We start from the raw sequence: 19,399 nt of genomic DNA, 5'->3' as shown, positions 1-19,399 counted from the left end.
TAGCTTACAACGGAGTTTTTAAAAAAACAATTGAAGACGCTAGCATGAGATAAAAGTTTCCTCTTTGGCTCATTCTCATCAAACCTTGCACAGAAAATGGAAACAGGTTTGAGTCAAGATAGAGGCAATTGGCATGAATGTCAAGACTAAATCGTATTTGCGTGATTTTTTAGTAGTAGGAAAAAGCGGGAGACGGCTCACCACTTTTTCAATCATGTACCAACCATAAAAAACCCATCCTCAGGAATATTTTTTAATGGTTGATTTTCTGACCATCGAACTTTTATATATATGCAATAGCAAAATGACGAAATTATCGACCTTATCACCAACCAAAAACACATGAATAAAATTTTCATCAGTTAAAATTGCAACAGAACTATCATAGTTTTCTATTTTAACCATATAAGCAATGATAAACACATGGATCTTATTTCACCATTTATTGTAATTGCAACAGGAATGGGCATATTTTCTATTGTAAGTGCATTTTTTTTGAGTGTTGACAATTAAAAAATCATCAACAAGAGGTAGATTTTTAAGCATTGTATTTACAAAATGATATGTTGTTTTTACTAAATGACGTATCAGACATTAATGTTGAATATTGGGCAAATCTTTATTATTTTTCCATGAGTTGAATGAATCTGGATAGCCAACCCATTTTACTAAAGACTGTTTTGGTTTTTCTCAATATCTTTTCAATCCTAAATATATCTTGCTTTATCTGTTGCGTTTCTTCTTTATAAAATGTTCTGGCTATATCTTCGCCATCATAATCTACGTGACTGGCTTAGTATATTGGGCTAAGGATACTGTAAAAACGTCTTTAGTCCATCTGGTTGTATAACTCTTTTTGAGGATAGACTTTTTTGTTATAAATTTTTCAACACTATACTTTTATTCTTCTTTGAGCTAGCTTCAACATTAGTCATTTTAATCGAAGAGTGAAAAGTATTATTACATTCTTTAACTAGGTCGTGTAAACGTAAATATATATAAGAGTTGGATCGACGCTAAAGTATTTTGAAATTTATCAAAATACTTTACCTTTATCAACCCAAATTTTACTTGGCTTTCTTTCCTTAAATGTCTTAAATGCTTTTGTTACCAGTTTTGTTATTAACACATATTTAATTATAATATTTTTATAATTAAATATATGTTCTTCTTCACAACTTTCTTTAAAAAGATATATGTCTTATTAAGTATTAAGATCATAGTTCGTATCACTGTTTTAACAGCTTTATAAAAGTTTAGTCAAAATGGATATTCCAATTATTCTAGCTACACATGGTCAAAATCAAATAACGCTTTTATCAACTGGTAGTTTTCATGCAGTTATTGGTAAGAATTATTACTAAATGCCAAAAAGATTAGCTACAATCTTATGATTTTCTATTGTCAAATATGCTTGTTTTCTCTTAATCTTAACTGCATTTATAGTAATAGTATTTATATCTGTGTATGTAAGGCCACCATGCTCTAGAACCTTTGGATATAAATAACGATGAGATTTGATATGAATCTCAGGGTCCATATGTAGGAGTACATATGGCCCAAGGAGTACATATAAAATATGTACTAGCGTGCATTACTTATTAAATTAAATTCGAAATATACTTTTATATTAGCTAGTTATTAGTTTTATAATGGTACAAAACTGCTATAGACTTTTTTTTTCAAGGAGTAATTGTAAATTGTTTAAGTCATATAACTTTTAAAAAATATATTTGTTGTAACATTAGTTAAGTCTCTGTGATTCCTCTGATTCAAGTTAACTGCATATGCATGATAGTATGCTTGGCGTATGGAGCCGGCTTAAAGTTGAACCATTTAGTGCACAAGGTTTGAATGTTTTGTATTACTAAGGCTAAGTAATTATTCTAAAAATTGTTTTGACATATGAAATGAATGGCAGTAGTATTATAGTTTAAGTATAAATATGTAGTATATTGTTTATTGTGGTTATCATAACAGGACAGTTTCTTATGAATGCGTTCATTCTTCGTGAACTGAATATCATCCAGTCTAGATTGACCAATCTTAAGCAACAACAGAGAAGATAGGAGGCACGTGTTACAAGTGATCTTGTTGATCAGAATATCTATCATACACAATTTCCTATCCTTTCTTCTCTGCAGCAATATTCTGAGATTGAAAAACTTCCATGTAATATGGTAAGTTCTTTTCAATTTCTGATTATCTAAGTATAGCCATTATGAGCCAAAAGAGCGTATAAGTATTTCAGGTGTATAAAGTTTATCTCCAAGTTTATCTTAAATCTGAAACTCCATGCTTAAATTATATAAGTTTACTAACATTGTATTATATTCCATTATTTAAATATATATCATAAACGACATGACATTTTATCTGGTCTGAACATGGAGAAATAATTATTTTTTGCCGTTGTCACGTTAAATAAGTAGCTCGTTAAAAAAGTAGACAGATAGCTCTGCGCATGCGATAAGCATGCGCAGATATGATGTTAAGTTTCCATTAGGTAGGTGAAATCTATCGTTAAATAAATAGGCTTGTTCTATTAGGTAAATCTTCAAAGTTACTTAAATTTCTAATTTACAAGTCAAAAATTCAATTTGAAAAATGCCTGTTCATAACTTTTCTGTTGAAGATGTTAAACAATATCTCTCTGATGTAAGGATGAAATATTACAAATCAGAGCTTAAATCTTTTTTAAAGTATGCAAAAAAATTCAAACCATGTGGTATGTAAACATTACATTATACTTTGTTGAATAAATAATTATTATCATTGAATTAAATCTAAATTTTTACATACTTTAGATGGTAAATTGTATTATGTATAAAGCCTTACTTATCAGAAAAACAAGCATTGTCCACCCAATTGTTTTTAAAAGAGCATGATTATTGTCTTAAAATGACTAAACAATTAATTGAAAAAGATGATTTAAAAATAATTTTAAAGAAATCCAGCAAGAGAAAGCATCTAACTTCTCTAACTGACGCAAGTGTATCTAAATCCAAAAGATTAGTTTGTCCTGCAATTTCTGTAGATAATAATTTTTATTCAACATCAGCACAGCCAGTCAAGCTGTGCATAGATGTTTTAAAACATCTATCTTGTTGGCTTGATGATACTCTAATTGGTATTGCACAAAGCTTTCTTTCACATCAGTTTCCTGAAGTAGGTGGATTTCAAAGTTCTCAGATTTTTAATTCAAAAAACTTTGGTGGTTAAACTATTTCTTTAAAGTTTGTTCAGATACTTAATGTTAGAAATTCACATTGGGTTCTAATAAGTAATTAAACATCTGAAAATGGTTCTAATTCTGTTCAGTATTATGATTCACTGTTTACTAGATTTAATAAAGGCACTGTTCCATTACTGGTACACAGAGTTGCACAATCGTTGTTAATAAATAAATGTATTTCTTCTTTGAATGTGGAGGTCATAAGATGTCAAAAGCAAGACAATGGAAATGATTGTGGGCTTTATGCTATTTCAAATGCTACTGCTTTATGCAATGGTTTTGATTCAAGTTTAATTATCTGGGATAAAATTAGTATGAGGTCTCATTTCCTGCATTGTATTGAGAGAAAAAAAAGGAGATATTTCCTTTATCATATGGTAAAAAAGTAGGCTCATTATCATTTAAATGTGATAATTTCTGTCACTGCAATAATAATTTTTTTAAAAACCTTAATAAAAGTTAGATATTTGATTTATTAATTTTTGTTTTGTGAGCATAATGGCTTGAAATCTTTTTGTTAAATACATAAAAATATTTTCTTAACAAAAACTTATTTTAAACAAAAACTAATTTTAAGTGTCTTTGATTGATTCAGTTTTAGATTAGAGTTATTAGTAGAGATACAACAAGTAGAGTTACAAGTAGTAGTTATAAGTTAGGGTTGGAACTAGAGTTATAAGTAGTAAAGATGGAACTAGACTAGAGTTTACTCAATTTTATATTAGAGTTTATTGTAGAGTTTTTTAAATTAGATTTATTATGATAATTTAATTATTTTAAAAAAAGTTGTTACTATATTTTAAATTCTAGTTGTATCATCACTCTAACTATTAAGTAAAAGTTATAATTAATAAATATAAATTATAAATGTAAAAAAGTTAAAAATAGTTTTCTAATATTATTTTTCTTATATTTCACTTTAGATGTCCTGGTTACATTTCAGGTTACAAGTACTTTTTTAAATTTAAACATAATTGTCTTTTTTGTTTGTTTCATCTGTCAATTTATTATAAATATCTAGTAAATAATTCTGATTATAATTATAATGAAAACTTTCTTCTTTTTTTTTTTTTTTTTGAGTTTTAGGTACGACAACTTTAGCTCTTATGGCTAGGAGTAATTAAAGAAAAAGATTCCATCGCTTATGTTAAAAGTATATTTGATAGGTAAACCTCGATCCCTGTTGTTTATTTGAGAAGGCAAACAACCGACAATCTAGGAGAGGTATATTTAAATGGACACAAGTTTAATAACAATACAAAGTTGAATGTAAATTTATTTTGGAAAATAAATTTTTAACAATTTAATGTTATCATGTCTTTTTTTTTACATTTCTCATTTTGTTTCCACGTAATTTTAATCTTCTACATGATTTAATCGCTTACACATTATCCCACGTAAGCGTGTTTGGACGGTTTAATTTGGATAGTGCTGGTTTTTAATTGTAACATTATGGAAGGTTTGAGATCATATTTAGATCAAAACCTAGAACTTGTTAAATCTCAAACCCTTAACTCGTTTTTCAGATCAGATCAGAAAAACTCGTTTTTCAGATCAGAAATAGATTCCTAGGTTTATTAAGTGTAATAGACTTTAAACTTTTTACACTTATATGAAAATTTTCATCAGCAGAAAATTTATAGATTAAGCTGCTTTTTTAAAAATTTTTTTAAATTAAAATAACTCTTAGAAATACTATTACATTAACAGATAACATTACTTATCCAAGAGACACCGTGTGGGGTGCGCGCCAGATATCAAAATACAAACTTAATGTAACATTTATATCACAATCTATAAACATAAGACACAATCCAATATAAGATCGTTAATCAAGGGAAGTGCGGCGCTCCTAATTTAGGAATTTTCATTTATCGTAAATGTTTGCAAATATTTAGACGTTAAATGTTTGCAAATATTAAGTTCCTATAAGATTATTTTTAAAGTCATATATATTTCAATAAGGACTTTATAAAACTTTAACTTAATCTTAACTTAACTTAAAATTTAGAATTAAGTTTAAAATTACGTTTGGTGTTAAAAATATTGTCTTGATAGTTCATTTTGTCTACTTTTTTAACGGGATACTTATTTAACGCCTATAATGGCGTTAAATCACTGATCTCTATAATAACTGGATAGAGTAACTCCAAGCAAAACTTCTTATTTATTGACGCCAAAATCGCCATATTGGAAAGCCCCAAAAATTTTAATCCCGTAAGCTTTAAGTTCTGTTTTTCGGCTTATCTCTTTATCGCTTTATCGCACATATCAGATTTCATTGTTCTGGGGCTTTCCAATATGGCGATTTTGGCGTGAATTTTGATATTAGAGATGCGCTATCCAGTTATTATAGAGATCAGTGCATTAAATAAGTATCCGTAAACTAACGCATGCGCAGATATAACATTTTGTCTACTTTTTTAACGGGCTACTTATTTAACGTGACACCGGTTTTAAATCATCAATGGCTAAGAAACCGGCTTCTGGTTTTCTGGTTGTTGGTGTTACGTAATGAATATAAGTTACGTCATCGTCATTGGCTAGAACCCAGACCAGCCGGTACTCTAGCTACCAGAGCTAAAGATCCAGCAGCCGGTACCGTAGCCACTGCGTAAAAAAATATTTATATTTGAAATTTATGTAAATATGTAATATTCCGTTATTTTTATGAATAAAATCTAATGTTAAACAAAAAAACTAGATTTTTATTAGAAAATTATATATTTATCAATATTTGAGCTTAAGATATAAAACTTGATTATCGTCAGTTTCTTAATTTTCATATCACCATTCCTTGATTCCGCCGCCATCTTGGGAGGCCAAAACTGTCTTCAAAAAATTTTTTCGTATACGCTATCCAGTTATATTTTGAGATCAGTGATCCATTTCCGTGTTTAAATGTTCCGACTGTAGTTCCATTTTCTAAGCAATTTTTTGATGAACGCCATACACGAATTCTACCATCAAATCTTTTTACATTAAATTTAGACTCATCTGTCCGTAAGACTTTATTCCAGAATGAGTCTGGCATATCAATGTACGTTTTAGCATAGTTTAATCGAAGCTTACAATTTTTATCACTAATACAAGGAACCTTTTTTGGAACGCGACTCACTATTCCTTTTCTTTTAAGATTTCGAATGACTGTTTTTGGACTAATTTTAACCCCCAAATCGTTTTCTATTTTGCAAGCTAAAGTTTTGGCACTTACAAAACGATTTTTCTTGACTGTGGAAGCAAAGCTTCGTTCGGCACGCTTATTCAGTTTTTTTGGACGACCACTTCGGGGCAAATCAGCTAATTTTCCTGTTTTTTTGAACTTGTTAATAATTGAAGAAACTGTGCATTTTTTAGAATCAACAATTTCTGCAATACAATTCAACGATTTTCCTTCATTCCAATGCTTAATTATTAGCTTACGAATTTCTTCAGTGGTCTTAACCCGTTTCGAGCTCATTTTACTTTTTTTTAACCAAAAAATTCATTTAAAACCACTGAAAATAATCTTAAAGTGTTTATATCAAAAATGTATGAAAAATGGTGGACATAACGGTTTGGAGTTAAATAAATATTAGTGTACGCTAAGTGTACGATAACTTTTGTCATCATCTTTAATGTACTTTTTTCAAATTTTGAGCCTAATTTTAATGTTATTTCAATATAAATTTCAAAAACTTCATAAATTAACAAAATAAATACTATTAAAAAAAAAATTATAAATAATTTTCATTAAGTATAGCAGAAAAATTGTGTCTATATTGAATATTTTTTTTTTCTTAGCGTACGATAACTTTTGTCACACAGTGTATATTATATATATATATATATATATATATATATATGTATATATATATATATATATATATATATATATATATATATATATATATATATATATATATATATATATATATATATATATATATTTATATATAAACACACACACACACACACACACACACACTGGCTAGAGAGAATATCAAAGGTACTTATATATATATTAATGGGTTATTTTGACTACCATAATGGCTGACTTTATTAAAACTTTGGAAGAAAAAAAGCCAAAAATTATGCGTTTTAATGTTGGAAGTATACATATTTAGCACTTAGTTCAGATTTTTTTGACAACATATATTGTGTTTACTAATGCATATGATTGATTAAATGTAAAAAAATCAGGAGTGGGGAGAGTTTCAACCTGGGGTTCATTTTGGAGAACAGTGTTGCTTCACTTTTTCTTTACAGAAATTTTGTGAAGTTAGACATCTAGATAATATATACAATCGGGAAGGATTAACTTGTAAAACCGGTAAAGATAGGCAAAACGACATTTTGAATCGACTTGAAGATTTATTATATAATTGAACTAAAATTTAGCATTTAAAAAAAAAAAAAGTTGGAATATTGTAAAAATTATCGTTATTATACCGATAAATATTGGTATTCTCGTTATTTTTATGTATTCCGATAAACCGATAAAAAAAAGCCGATAATATCGTTCCAAACGATAAGTTAGCGTTTGGTTATCGTTTCAAACGATAACTAAACCGATATTATCGCTTCATAGACAAACTCATATCGTTTGATATCGTTATTGTTTTATATAGTTATCGGTTCAAAATAATAACGATACGCAGACCCTTAGAATTTACGCAAGAAAAGTTACGCTTGCTATGAGCTGCCTTAACTTTGGAGTAACTTAAAAATCACTAAATAAGAAGAATGGTGTTATATTTTTATGATACATATGTAGTTCTATTGTTAGATTGATATATTATTAGGGATCTTAACATATGTAAATTATATATATTATAGTAAGGGTGAACGGTAAGTACTCGACTTTCGCACCCCCCTTTTTTTATTATTGATTCTGATAGAGAATTTTATGCTGATTAAGAATCGTATAAAAACATAGGTCTCAAAATCAACGGAAAGTGCTCTAATCTGAAGTTGAAAGTACAAAAATAAACGACAAATCCCTAATATTCGCCATCTTGAATAAACTACTTAAACGGTTTATTTTGTTTTCTAAAGCAAAACATTGCCAATGATATATTAAAAATAACTAGATGTCTAACTTTCGCGTATTTTTTGAAGCAAAAATCGGCCATTATGGGGGGCAAATTTAACAAATCAAAAGCTTAGTATTTGTTTTGTTTTGATAAATAGCGTAAAGATTTTGCCCCCCATAATGGCCGATTTTTGCTTCACTTTTTCTTATACCGATTTACGGCAGTTAGACATCTAGTTATTCTTAATATATCATTGAACATTGCTAACCTGGTTTTTACTATAAAAAAGTGTCTTTTGACGCGAATGCTCTTTCGAGTGTAATCAGACAGATTGGCGACCTATAAAACATGTTACTCTTGTGAAACATATAATTCCTTCTTGTGAATTTTAATTTTATAACAGAACTTTAAACTATTTTTTCAGAAAAAATTGTTTCCTAATATATAAAGCCCAAAGTTTTTGTGTACTTTATACAAATCTAGTTTTGATCCGAATCACAGCAAATTTTGTACAGACCCCTCATTTTACCTGGAAAAGATCATAGGCTGCTTTTCGTACCAGAATTTTGACCCTAGGGGATACTTTATTTACTAGGATTCCCCTAACTTACTACACTGGATACCCCTAGGAGGCAAAATCTCACAAAGTTATCTGTAGCAAAAGTTGTAATTGTGACTTTTCTATAATATCTTTTTAAGTATATTTTGGAGATTTTCATTTTTGTCCCGGGGAGCGCCGGATACTAACCAGCTAAATATTGTTTAAAAAGGTAATTGAAAAGAACTTTTATCAAATAGTAAAAATGGGATTCCTAAATATTCTTTGCAAAAATGTTTTTAATTAATTTGTGTGGCTATGAAAATAGCCGTTTTTGAAATACAAGATCCTCGGCATGAACTATAAATGTATGTTACGTTCGATGCACACAAAAAGCTATAAATGGTAGCAGTCAAACAGGATATGCTGTAACAACCTGATCCCAAAAGTGAAAAAACCGATGTTCGGGAAACCTCTGCATCCACATAAATTCGGATAAATAATCAGCAACCATTTCGCGGTTAGTTGGCCCCATCATTGATTTAAACTTAGATTTGGCTCAACACCACATAGCTTCCACGTGATTTGTCGTCACGCCTGTCCGCGGATCTACAAAATTGAGGGTATGGTTAACGGTCCCATGTAAATAGGCAGGAGCTTGCATATCATTATATGCTCTCCACATGTGACTCCAAACAATAGAACCAGGAAGTATCCATTGATGTATGATTGGAATCAATGTTGCAGCATCGCGATTTTGGATAGGAACTAAAAAGCCTTTCTTTGTTGCAGGTTCATATCCACCAAATATCCACTGCTGCGGGATTATTCTACCAACTTGATATTTTCTTCGACAGAAAACAGATTCATCTACTTCAACAATACACCCTGGACCACCAATTGGATCAGGGTTATTGAGGAAATATGAGACGCAAATATCTCTGCAAAATTGATTCCAATCAACAATGGTGTCATCGCTTCCAATATTTAGTTCTTGCCTTATATCGCTTATTGATAATCCCCGACTCTTACCCGCACTTCTACTCCAAACGTATGTTAAGCCTAAAATTAAACGTATGTTAAGCCTGTTGGTCTTCGAAGGGCCATGATATTTACGTAAATGAATTTACAAGAAATCTATTTATGAAACATTCCTTTTTATACGAAAGGCACGATGAAAAAATATTTTTACGGGGGGTTTAACTTTTTATTCTCATACTAAAAGTATGAGAATAAAAAGTCAACAGTTTTAAATATAAATATTTTTAATATAAACAATTTTATACTATCAAACTTATTTCAGTATATAATCAATAAAAGAATTTTACAACTTCTTTGATAAAAATTTCAAAAGATATTTTAGACAACAAAGTAATAATCCCAGTTAAAGCAAATTTGCGTGATAATTTAAACATGAATGAATTCTCAAAACGTTCCACAATTGGAAATCTTTGTTATAAAGTATAAAAACCAGGTAGCTGGTAAAAATGATAACTTTTAAAACAAAAAAAGTCACTTTTCAAGATGGCGAATATTAGGGATTTGTCGTATATTTTTGTACTTTCAACTTCAGATTAGAGCACTTTCCGTTGATTTTGAGACCTATGTTTTTATACGATTCTTAATCAGCATAAAATTCTCTATCAGAATCAATCATAAAAGAAAAACGGGGGGGGGGGGGGGGGGGAGGGGTGCGAAAGTCGAGTAGCGCCAGGGCGAACAATAATCACAGATATTAACCAAAAATAACTGCATCATAATGATATAGCATCTTATTAAGATGTTATATTATTATATTTATTAGGCTCAAGATATCTTATATATTATGATGTAGCATCTTATACAAGATGATATATACACACACAATAGAATAACATCTTAATAAGATGTTATTATGTGGAGATTTGTATTATACAAGTCCCTATTAAACAATGTAACATCTTATAAAGATATAATCTTGTTATTGTTAAATATATGTTCTTCTTCACAACTTTTTTTTTAAAAAGGTACATGTCTTATTAAGTATTGTGATCATAATTCATATTGTTGATTTATCAGTTTTACAAAAGTTTAGTCAAAATGGATATTTCAATAATTCTAGCTGCACATGATCAAGATCAAGTATGGCGTGAGACTCAGCGTGTTGCTTTAAGCGATTACTCTGATGTGGAATGTCTTCAAAAATTTTGTTTACTAAAAAGCAATATAAGAGATATTGTCAACACTTTACACTATAATTTATCACTAATCACATTGACAAGCAGCTCAATTTCTTCAGAAGCAAAAGTACTAATAGCGTTAAGGCTTTTATCAACTGGGAGTTTTCAAACAGTAATTGGTAAGAATTATTAATCAATGCAAAAAATATTAGCTATAATCTTATGATTCTTTATTGTTAAATATGCTTGTTATTAATGGATTGTTATGAATGGAGTTTAATGGAGATGAAGATTATGTGCGTGGTATTCAACCTGAATTAACTCAAACCAACCAAATTCGAGTTGGTATTTTAAGAAAGACACAAATTAAAAACTATGTGTTTGCAAATTAAAGGCGATGATATATTGTAAAAATGTTGCATGAATGCCTGCAGGATATTTTGTTTTAGATATGACATTTTTAGGCATATAAACTTAAGTATGTTCATGCTTATGTCAAATGAGATTGATTTGCAAATATAAAGAAATGATTGGAGTCTCAGAATAAAAAGTTTGCTCTACTACACCATAAGTCAAGACATTGGGTTAACAAAATAGCATTAACATACTTAAGTGCAGAGTTAGTACATACCCTAAAAGTGTCATATCGGAAACATCAAAAAATCATGCAGGCCCCCATGAAGTGTTGTAGTTTCCGTATACAATTTTTCAGTTTTTTAGTTATCTATGATGGAAGTAAATAATTATGGCAAATTTAATTGTATATTAAATGTAAAAAGCTACAACTTCTTTATAATGTAATTGTAGATCAGATTAAGCAATTCTGAAAAACCTTGTATATTACCAAATGTTTCAAGTAATTCAGTTTTCTCACACTCAGTTAAAGAGGTTTTGAAATCAATTGCTGATTATTTGGTAAAGAAAGTTCAAATTTGTCAAAAATGTATTCAAGTTCTTTCAAGTTTAACACCAAGTGAAAGTAATTTGTTAAATAGATTCTTTTTTACAAAACTTCAAGAAATGGAAACTGTTTTTCTAATGCAAATGAAAGTAATATAATACAAAAAAAAGAAATATAATACAAAAAGTTATTGAAATAATAAAATGATTCCAATTTTACATATCTTTATAATGAACATGTTGATCATCCCTTTCACTTGAAAGAAAGTCTAATTAGAAACTTTGTTTATATGAGAAAATCTTATTTTATAAGGTTTTATAATCGAGATATAGCACCACGAAACAAGACATGTACAAAAAGGTTGACTCGTATTATCCATGCTTAACTTTATTTCTGAGTTATTTTTCAAAAAAATATCTCTTAAAAAAAAGGTTGTTTTTTTCTCCTTATTATCATCAGCTATTGAATATCTAAATAGGGAATATATACTTAAACGAATAAACAAATTAATTGACATGTAATTGAAATACTTTATGCAAAAGCTGTGTTACAAATATATCTTTTTATATCATTACAAAAGTATATTAAAGTATGATTAATGCATAAGTTTAAATATTTCTTTAAATTGAGAATTAAGATTATTTGGTCCCGCAAGACATCCCAAAATGCTTTGCGCCTAAAATTACACTATTTTATGCAAAGTGCTATTACCAGTGCATATACACTGGTAAGAAACCGGCAAAAATTGCTATTACCAGTGCACCAATCATATCACCTTATTTTAGGCATGTGACACGCGCGTATTTTAACTGAAATTAAATAAGTTTCCATGGCAAAATCATTTGTAAATACTTATTTTTTAAAAATGGCCGCAAATTTAAAGTTAGGAGATACTTTCCCTGATTTTATAAATGCAGTCAATAAGTTCGCTTTAATGAATTATCATCCCTTAAGGATAGATAGTAAAGAAACAAAAAAGAAAATAACAAGAAATAACAAAAAATTATTTTTCTTAGGTTATTGAAGTAACATGGTTGTTGGAAGAAAAGCAAGGCAATTAAACTTCTACTCTGTAATTAACTTGACTGATTTTTTTGTTATTTTATGGATCGATATTTCTGTTCGATTGTTAACATAAGATTAATATTGCGTGACTAATAATTTCTTTTTTCATTTTTTAAGTTGAAAAACTTAAAAAATGAAAAAAGTGAAAAATAAAATTTCTACATTACATTCCCATTTTCTATGAAGATGGGAAGAACTATCATGAACATTTTAACAGAAAATTTTCCAAGAAACTTACTAATAAAGGTTTAATGAGGATAACCCTTAGCGTAAGCCTTTGAGAAAAGGTTAACAACTTAGATGAATAGAATGAAAGCTTTAAAAGTATATAAAAATCCCCAATTTTTTCAAATTTTAAGGATCAACAATTGATTTCAAACCTATCCGTTCTACAACAATCTTTATACTTCTTTCTATGGATTAATCATATATTAAAAAGCAATTAATCTATAAGAAGAATGTCTATTTAAAACTGTTTCCTCACCGAAAGGACATCATCAGTTTTTTAAATTGTGTCCTTAGTATGAGAGTATTTACATGGACTTAAAATATTCAATAACTTATTTCCTCAAACCAGTAAATTTTTGCATTTCCTTAGATCTCCTTAATATTTATTATTACTTCTCAGATCTTCTTGTTATAATTTAATTAAAAAAGAAAAAATTGACTAATATACTTTCTAAAGTTGACCAAAATCGATATTTACACTTTTGAAATCAGACTTAAGTTAGAAATCTTATATCGAATTTAGAAATAAGAATGTCACGATAATTAACCAACTAAATCGACTTTTATTCTATTGGTAGGAAATCCTTAATTGATTGACTACTCAATTTTTTCAAAGATTATAAGTGACTTTTAGTTGATTTAATTAAACTCAATTACAACACTAGTTAATATTGCAAAATAAAGATAACAACATATAATTGATCAGAATTTTTTAATGGAATCAAAAACTCTTTTATTATACAATATAACCACAATAAAAATTTCACAAAAAATTTTTTTTTAAATATAAATAACAGTCTCCTTTTAAACATAAAAGATTTTCTAAACTATCAAGTTTTTCATGTTTTTATTAAACCATCGGCTGGTGCTTGAATTAGTTTCTTTTTTTACATGTCATCAATTTCAACGTTTCTTTTTGAACTTACAGTTGATAATGCTTTTACTTTTTTGGGGACTTTCAAACGCAACATATCACATTCTAGATGATTTAACAGACTTTAACATGTCTCTAGTAATTGGAATAACTGGATCATTTAGTTGCTTTGATGATGTGTGATCGCTTACAATTATTATGAAAATCTTCAATTAAATTTTTCAGGGTTAGAGTTAACAATATGCAAGTACCAAATTAAACTTTTAATATTAAATGACAGCTTTAAAAGTCTATCAAACCAAGCATTTATTCCACACTGATATGTTTGGTGCATAAATTTTATAATAAGCTTAACTTCCACGAGAAACTCAAGGAAATATAGCTACAACTTTTCAGCAATGCAATCACACACAATGAACACACAATGACAAATCCACAGAATGTAACTTTAATGCAGCTAATTTTTTAGACCAATACTGTACATACCTATTACGTTTAATAAATTGTTGAATTGTAGATTCATTAAATTTAAACTTGAAAAGAGTTTAACTCCCATAACAATAACTTTAATATAAAAACATTCCAGACTTAATAGTGCATTAGGACTTCGTTTTGCTTCGTTTAAATCCTTTGGCAATTTTTAAATATGAAAACATCTTGATTGATCAAATCAAAAGAATAATTAGATTCAATATACTTAAAACCATGAAGGTTTAAGATTTTAAAACCTCTTTTATAACTGTAAAACAAACCATTAAAGATTTTAGCAAAATATCTACCTTTATCTTTATTGTCCTAAATTTATTTAAATAATCACATATGAAGTTTGATAATTGCATAACTACTTAGTGTCCTTGCTCTAATTCCACTGATTTAAAAAAAAACTTTCTGACATAACTTGCAACATGCAGAAAAATGATATCCATAAATTACTTGGATCCAGTTAAAGTCTAACTCTTGCAATTTAGTATATTTTATTTTTCTCTAAGATATCTTAAAAATATAAATAAACATTTGAATTTTTGAAAACTTAATGAAGAAATTTAAAAAATTATGTACAATGTAATTATTACTCTTATTAGAGACCAAACTTAACGCACAACATTAATTTTGCATTCATGTAAAAAGAACAACAACATAAACGGAACGGAATAGTCACGTGTTAAAAATATCCGTGTGATAAAATTATCGCAATATGATTGGCGCACTGGTAATAGCAAAATTCGATGGCTTATTGTCAGTGCATCTGCACTGGTAATAGATTTTACGCTATTTTATCGGAAGTTGGCAGGCATTGAACAAGACTAAGCACAGGCGTTGAACGAGTATTGAACTATGACTTACAAAATTTAATAATACTAAATACTAAAGCAGTATGTTTGTTTAGTATAGTTATTATTTTTATATCTGTTTAATAATCAAATTTGAATTTTATTAAATGAATATCAAATAGTAAATGCTTTATTACAGTATCGGACAAAACATGGTGGACAAACTCAAATTTAGAACAAAAGTTAATCAAAAACTAAAAAGAACTAGTAAAACAATTGTACATATTAATTTTTAAATAGTTTATTATGTTCTTAACAAAATTTAAAACGTTTGAATCATACTAAGAATCACAAAAAAAATTTATAACACATTTTTTTCAACAAACTACATTTTTCCTTGGACAAAACAAGGTGGACAAATCAAAACGAAGCTTTTTTATAAGATTTCATTGTCTTTATTCAATTTACCGCATTCTTTTGTTTTCACTTTTATCCTAACATTACTCTAAAATAATAAAATAGATTTTGGAACGTCTGGCCAATTATTTTTTCAATTAAACTAAAAATATATTTAACTCGTGATATATGGGGTAAATTGCAACTTAAAATGGCTTTCGACAAATTAGGAAGTGTTTTACGTGAAAATATTATTAAAGATTTTAAAAGCGGAAAACGTCAAGCTGAAATTTGTAGAAAATATAATATAGCTAAATCGACTGTAAGCAAAACTGTCAAATCATTTGGAGCTCGTGACTGCTATAAAACAAACCATCGCACAGTGGGCCAGATATATAGGATATGGTGGACAAAACCTAATTATTACCCAATTGCTCCCCAAACCCATTTCGATATATAAATAATCATTATACATGAAATAATATTTATTTTTATCAAGAATATTTTAGTTTTTAATAACAAAATTACAATTAATAGGCTTAGTAAAAATTTTTTTTTTAAATCAACCTTCTTTTCAAAAAATCAAACAAGAAATTGTGTTTAGCTACAAAGAACTAGAAGAAGGTGGAGCTGATTCCCTCAGCAAAGCCAAAACTTCACTGGGGATTTTTTTAAAACTCTTACTATTTTTGTTATGACCTTTTCTTAATGATGTTATGACAGGATCACTAGATACAAGTAGTCTGTTAACCAGGTCGCGGTTTGTGTCTATTCTAGAAGTCTTTCTACTGAAATCTTTCCTAAACTTTTTAAAATCCTTGTTGCGGGCCTCTTGTGCCTCCTCTGACATCAGTCCAATTGGCAAGTACTGTCTAGCAATGATGGCATGACCATGAACTAAAATTTTGTGTACTGATTGTGACATGTAATACCAGGAATACTTAGATATGTAAAGTTTAAGAGCAGTAATACAAAACTCTTTAAACTTGACATTATCAATTTCAAATCCAGATGATAAAGTGACTAGAATGATGTAAAAATAAAATAAAAGAGTTTCATCTACTTTCAAAATTTTGGCAGTTAATTGATAGTCTGCAAAGGCTCGTCGGGCGGTGTTTCCATCATTACTGGTACCTACAAATTGCATATATGTGATAGTTAACCTGATGATTCATATACAAGTATTTATGTAATTTCACTTACCAGATCCTCCACTTTTTGGGAAATCCACAACCAGTCCCATTTGATTCATAAATTCTGTCTGGATACGTTTCTTCACTTGCTTAACATTTTCCTTATCTTCAATAGCTCTAGACTGCCACTTTTGAGTTTCCAGCTTGTATCCAATATGTAATACCATTTCAAAAAACCTAATCCAGGAATGCAGGCTAGAAAGACCATATTTCAGTTCTAAGTTACTAGCATTGTCCAATTTCAGCACCATTTCTAAGTTATTCATGATTTTTGGAGACACACCACACACAGAGCAACATTGAGTTGAATTAGTCACATCAGACAGAATAGTTTGAATTTTGCCATCAATCATGGTCAGTTCTATAATACTTTTGACAACCAGTTCTTTTCCACTAAAAGTAACATTAAAAATACTACATTTTTCTATTTCAGATTCTAAATATTTTGCTTCTTCTAGGACAACAGCTTTGCTTTCTTTTTGAAAAGAAAATCTTATTGGACGACAATAAGCAGTAGATGATGGCTTGTCATTACGCCATAATAGTACTTCTTTATCATTGCAGAACCCACTGAGTTCTAGTGGTGCTAAGCAAGTAATGAACAGAGATTCTTCTTTTTTTAAGTTACGATCTCCAGCTTCCTCACTACTCACTTGCTTGTACACGCTTTGCCCATTAGCCCCATCAAACCCGGCCTTGCAACGCAAAGTCAACCGGGTCAAACAATCCAGCATTGTGCTGATCACAGGAGCTTGCACCTCGCAGAGTCTTTTTACTGTATGTTTTAGTAATTCTTGTAGTGGTATTTGTGCTGAATAATCATCAACAAAGATGTTCTCTGGATAGCAGTTAGCTTTAGACAATCTTATGTTGTTGTATGAAGGATATATATGGCAATCACGTTCTTCAGCTCCATTTCTGATAAGTTGGTAGGTTGATTTTGACATGCCACCATCTATAATTAATGCCAGACCTTCATTAGGTGTATACTTTTTAAATTGACTAGAAGGTTCTGATATCTCAGCAACTTGCTTGGCAGCCTCATAATTAAACTCATTCCTTAATTTAAGCCTTGCTGAGTGGAGCAACTCATCAGTAGTAAAATTATTTATAACATCATTGAGTCTTCTTCTTTTGGTTTTGTCAGATGCGTCTTCAAAGGAGCAACTTGGTCTTCCACCAATATTATGTGATTGACTAGAATTATCAGACTCAGATATATTATTACTGTATGTAGATTTAAAGTCCTGAGCCAACCAATTTTTATTTTTACTTTCAAACTTTTTATTTCCCCGGTTTGCATCCTTCCATTTCTTTTGATATACTTTTAAAAACGCAGCACATCCAGTAGAACCCAAATTCATAGAGACTAGAATAGCTTCTACAGACATAGAAAATGATTTATCACCAGGCTTTAGTTGGTCATGCCGTATACGTTTATGGACATCACTAATCTTCATATCAACTACAAAAAAATGATTTTAACGTTATTAGTGCAACCACTATAAAAAAATATAACATAAATATGGTCATTATTTTCATTTCAGCTACATTTAATTAGGCCAGTATAATAAGCACAGCACCTATTATTACCTAAAACCAAAAAAATAGGTTTGTCGCGAATAGCATTTTACGAAAATATCTTTTTTTAAATGTTTACCAAACTTAAAGGGGCAGCTAAGAGCAGAATTAAACACCACCAACAGGCTATACATATATTGTATTAACTTATTTTAACATTAATAAGCGGTTCCAGCAGGTTCTAAACTATATGCGTCACTTTTAATAGAATATTTTAATATTATAAATAAGAATCTTACCTTTATATTTCAAAATGAAACTGTGAGTTTAATACAAGACCTTGGAATTTGTTGTGGCATTTTTCGTAAAGCTATAAAATTAAATTTTATTAATGTGTCAATTAATTTCGCATATGTTAAATAATTTAAAGGTTATTCGTTGTCATAGTTATAGGTGATATATCTATTAAAAAAATTAATAAATGAATTTCTAAATATATTCAATTGTAATTGATAATTGTACATTTATGATGTACTACCAAACTACAAATAATGTTTTAAACCATTTATTATGCTCTTATATACATAATATACTGAGTAGTTGGAAGTATTTCGAATATTTTTTTTTGAGGTTTTGTCTACCACCTGGCCCACTGTGCATCGGGGCGGACGTCCAAGAAAAACAACACAAAGACTAGATCGAATAATTGTTAAAGAGCTTAAAAAAGATCCATTTTTGTCATCCACAAAATTAACCGAAAAACTTGAACTACAAATCTCTAATCGCACTGTGCGACGAAGAGCTAACGAAGCAAAATTGTTTTCTCGAATGCCTGCCAAGAAACCGCTAATTTCCTTTAAAAATAGAAAGCTAAGACTTGCGTTTGCCAAAGCACACCAAAATTGGACTGTAGACCAGTGGAAAAACATACTTTTTAGTGATGAATCAAAATATAACCTTTTTGGAAGCGACGGCAAGAAGCGAGTCTGGAGACCAAAGAACA

General features: G+C 29.3%; 3 protein-coding genes, 4 long non-coding RNA genes and 1 pseudogene across 9 annotated transcripts in view; 4 read left to right on the top strand and 4 right to left on the bottom strand.

Annotated features, from left to right (window-relative positions):
- The window catches only part of LOC145187981 (uncharacterized), a 433,414-nt gene that overhangs the window by 21,127 nt on the left and 392,888 nt on the right, over positions 1-19,399 (top strand). The gene's annotated exons all lie outside the window — the stretch shown is intronic.
- LOC149893125 (uncharacterized) lies at positions 2,497-4,542 on the top strand. 2 transcript variants are annotated; one of them, XR_016455854.1, is made up of 3 exons: positions 2,497-2,728; positions 4,159-4,178; positions 4,402-4,542. It is a non-coding gene; the product is annotated as an uncharacterized LOC149893125 (long non-coding RNA). The 2 variants fall into 2 exon arrangements; XR_016456009.1 differs by having other exon boundaries at positions 4,159-4,185; positions 4,316-4,542.
- Positions 2,815-4,151, top strand: LOC149893126 (uncharacterized; annotated as a pseudogene).
- Positions 5,772-6,695, bottom strand: LOC149893124 (uncharacterized). Its single transcript, XM_090091419.1, has 2 exons — positions 6,200-6,695; positions 5,772-5,845 (listed from the first exon to the last, which is right to left on the bottom strand). Exons 1-2 carry the CDS (start codon positions 6,693-6,695, stop codon positions 5,772-5,774), a joined length of 570 nt encoding a protein of 189 aa, XP_089947545.1.
- LOC149893123 (uncharacterized) lies at positions 10,853-11,927 on the bottom strand. Its single transcript, XR_016445389.1, has 2 exons — positions 11,579-11,927; positions 10,853-10,981 (listed from the first exon to the last, which is right to left on the bottom strand). It is a non-coding gene; the product is annotated as an uncharacterized LOC149893123 (long non-coding RNA).
- LOC149893122 (uncharacterized) lies at positions 10,868-12,925 on the top strand. Its single transcript, XR_016445387.1, has 2 exons — positions 10,868-11,126; positions 12,865-12,925. It is a non-coding gene; the product is annotated as an uncharacterized LOC149893122 (long non-coding RNA).
- Positions 13,837-15,287, bottom strand: LOC149893121 (uncharacterized). The gene is made up of 2 exons (XR_016449364.1): positions 14,795-15,287; positions 13,837-14,501 (listed from the first exon to the last, which is right to left on the bottom strand). It is a non-coding gene; the product is annotated as an uncharacterized LOC149893121 (long non-coding RNA).
- Positions 16,066-19,045, bottom strand: LOC149893120 (uncharacterized). 2 transcript variants are annotated; one of them, XM_090071519.1, is made up of 3 exons: positions 18,696-19,045; positions 16,886-18,340; positions 16,066-16,816 (listed from the first exon to the last, which is right to left on the bottom strand). In XM_090071519.1, the coding sequence occupies exons 2-3, from the start codon at positions 18,333-18,335 to the stop codon at positions 16,287-16,289; spliced, it is 1,980 nt and encodes a 659-aa protein (XP_089927645.1). In that variant the 5' UTR covers positions 18,336-18,340; positions 18,696-19,045; the 3' UTR covers positions 16,066-16,286. The 2 variants fall into 2 exon arrangements, with proteins under 2 accessions (XP_089927645.1, XP_089927649.1); XM_090071523.1 differs by having other exon boundaries at positions 16,886-19,045.

This window comes from Hydra viridissima, unplaced genomic scaffold (assembly GCF_058129835.1).
Source record: "Hydra viridissima isolate aposymbiotic clone 2 unplaced genomic scaffold, HvirCarnegie_v1 scaffold_1, whole genome shotgun sequence".
Taxonomy (NCBI): domain Eukaryota; kingdom Metazoa; phylum Cnidaria; class Hydrozoa; order Anthoathecata; family Hydridae; genus Hydra; species Hydra viridissima.
The sequence above is the reverse complement of the archived record's forward strand: the minus strand, read 5'-3'. Positions and strand labels throughout refer to the sequence as shown.

What these genes read in the sequence shown, in the direction of transcription:
- LOC149893124 (XM_090091419.1), bottom strand. Translation starts at nt 6,695, where the DNA reads ATGAGCTCGAAACGGGTTAAGACCACTGAAGAAATTCGTAAGCTAATA. An exon ending in TAATGTAAAAAGATTTGATG is followed by an intron (nt 5,846 to 6,199) that starts GTAGAATTCGTG and finishes TTTTTTACGCAG; the next exon opens with TGGCTACGGTACCGGCTGCT.
- LOC149893120 (XM_090071523.1), bottom strand. Translation starts at nt 18,335, where the DNA reads ATGAAGATTAGTGATGTCCATAAACGTATACGGCATGACCAACTAAAG. An exon ending in CCCAAAAAGTGGAGGATCTG is followed by an intron (nt 16,817 to 16,885) that starts GTAAGTGAAATT and finishes TGCAATTTGTAG; the next exon opens with GTACCAGTAATGATGGAAAC.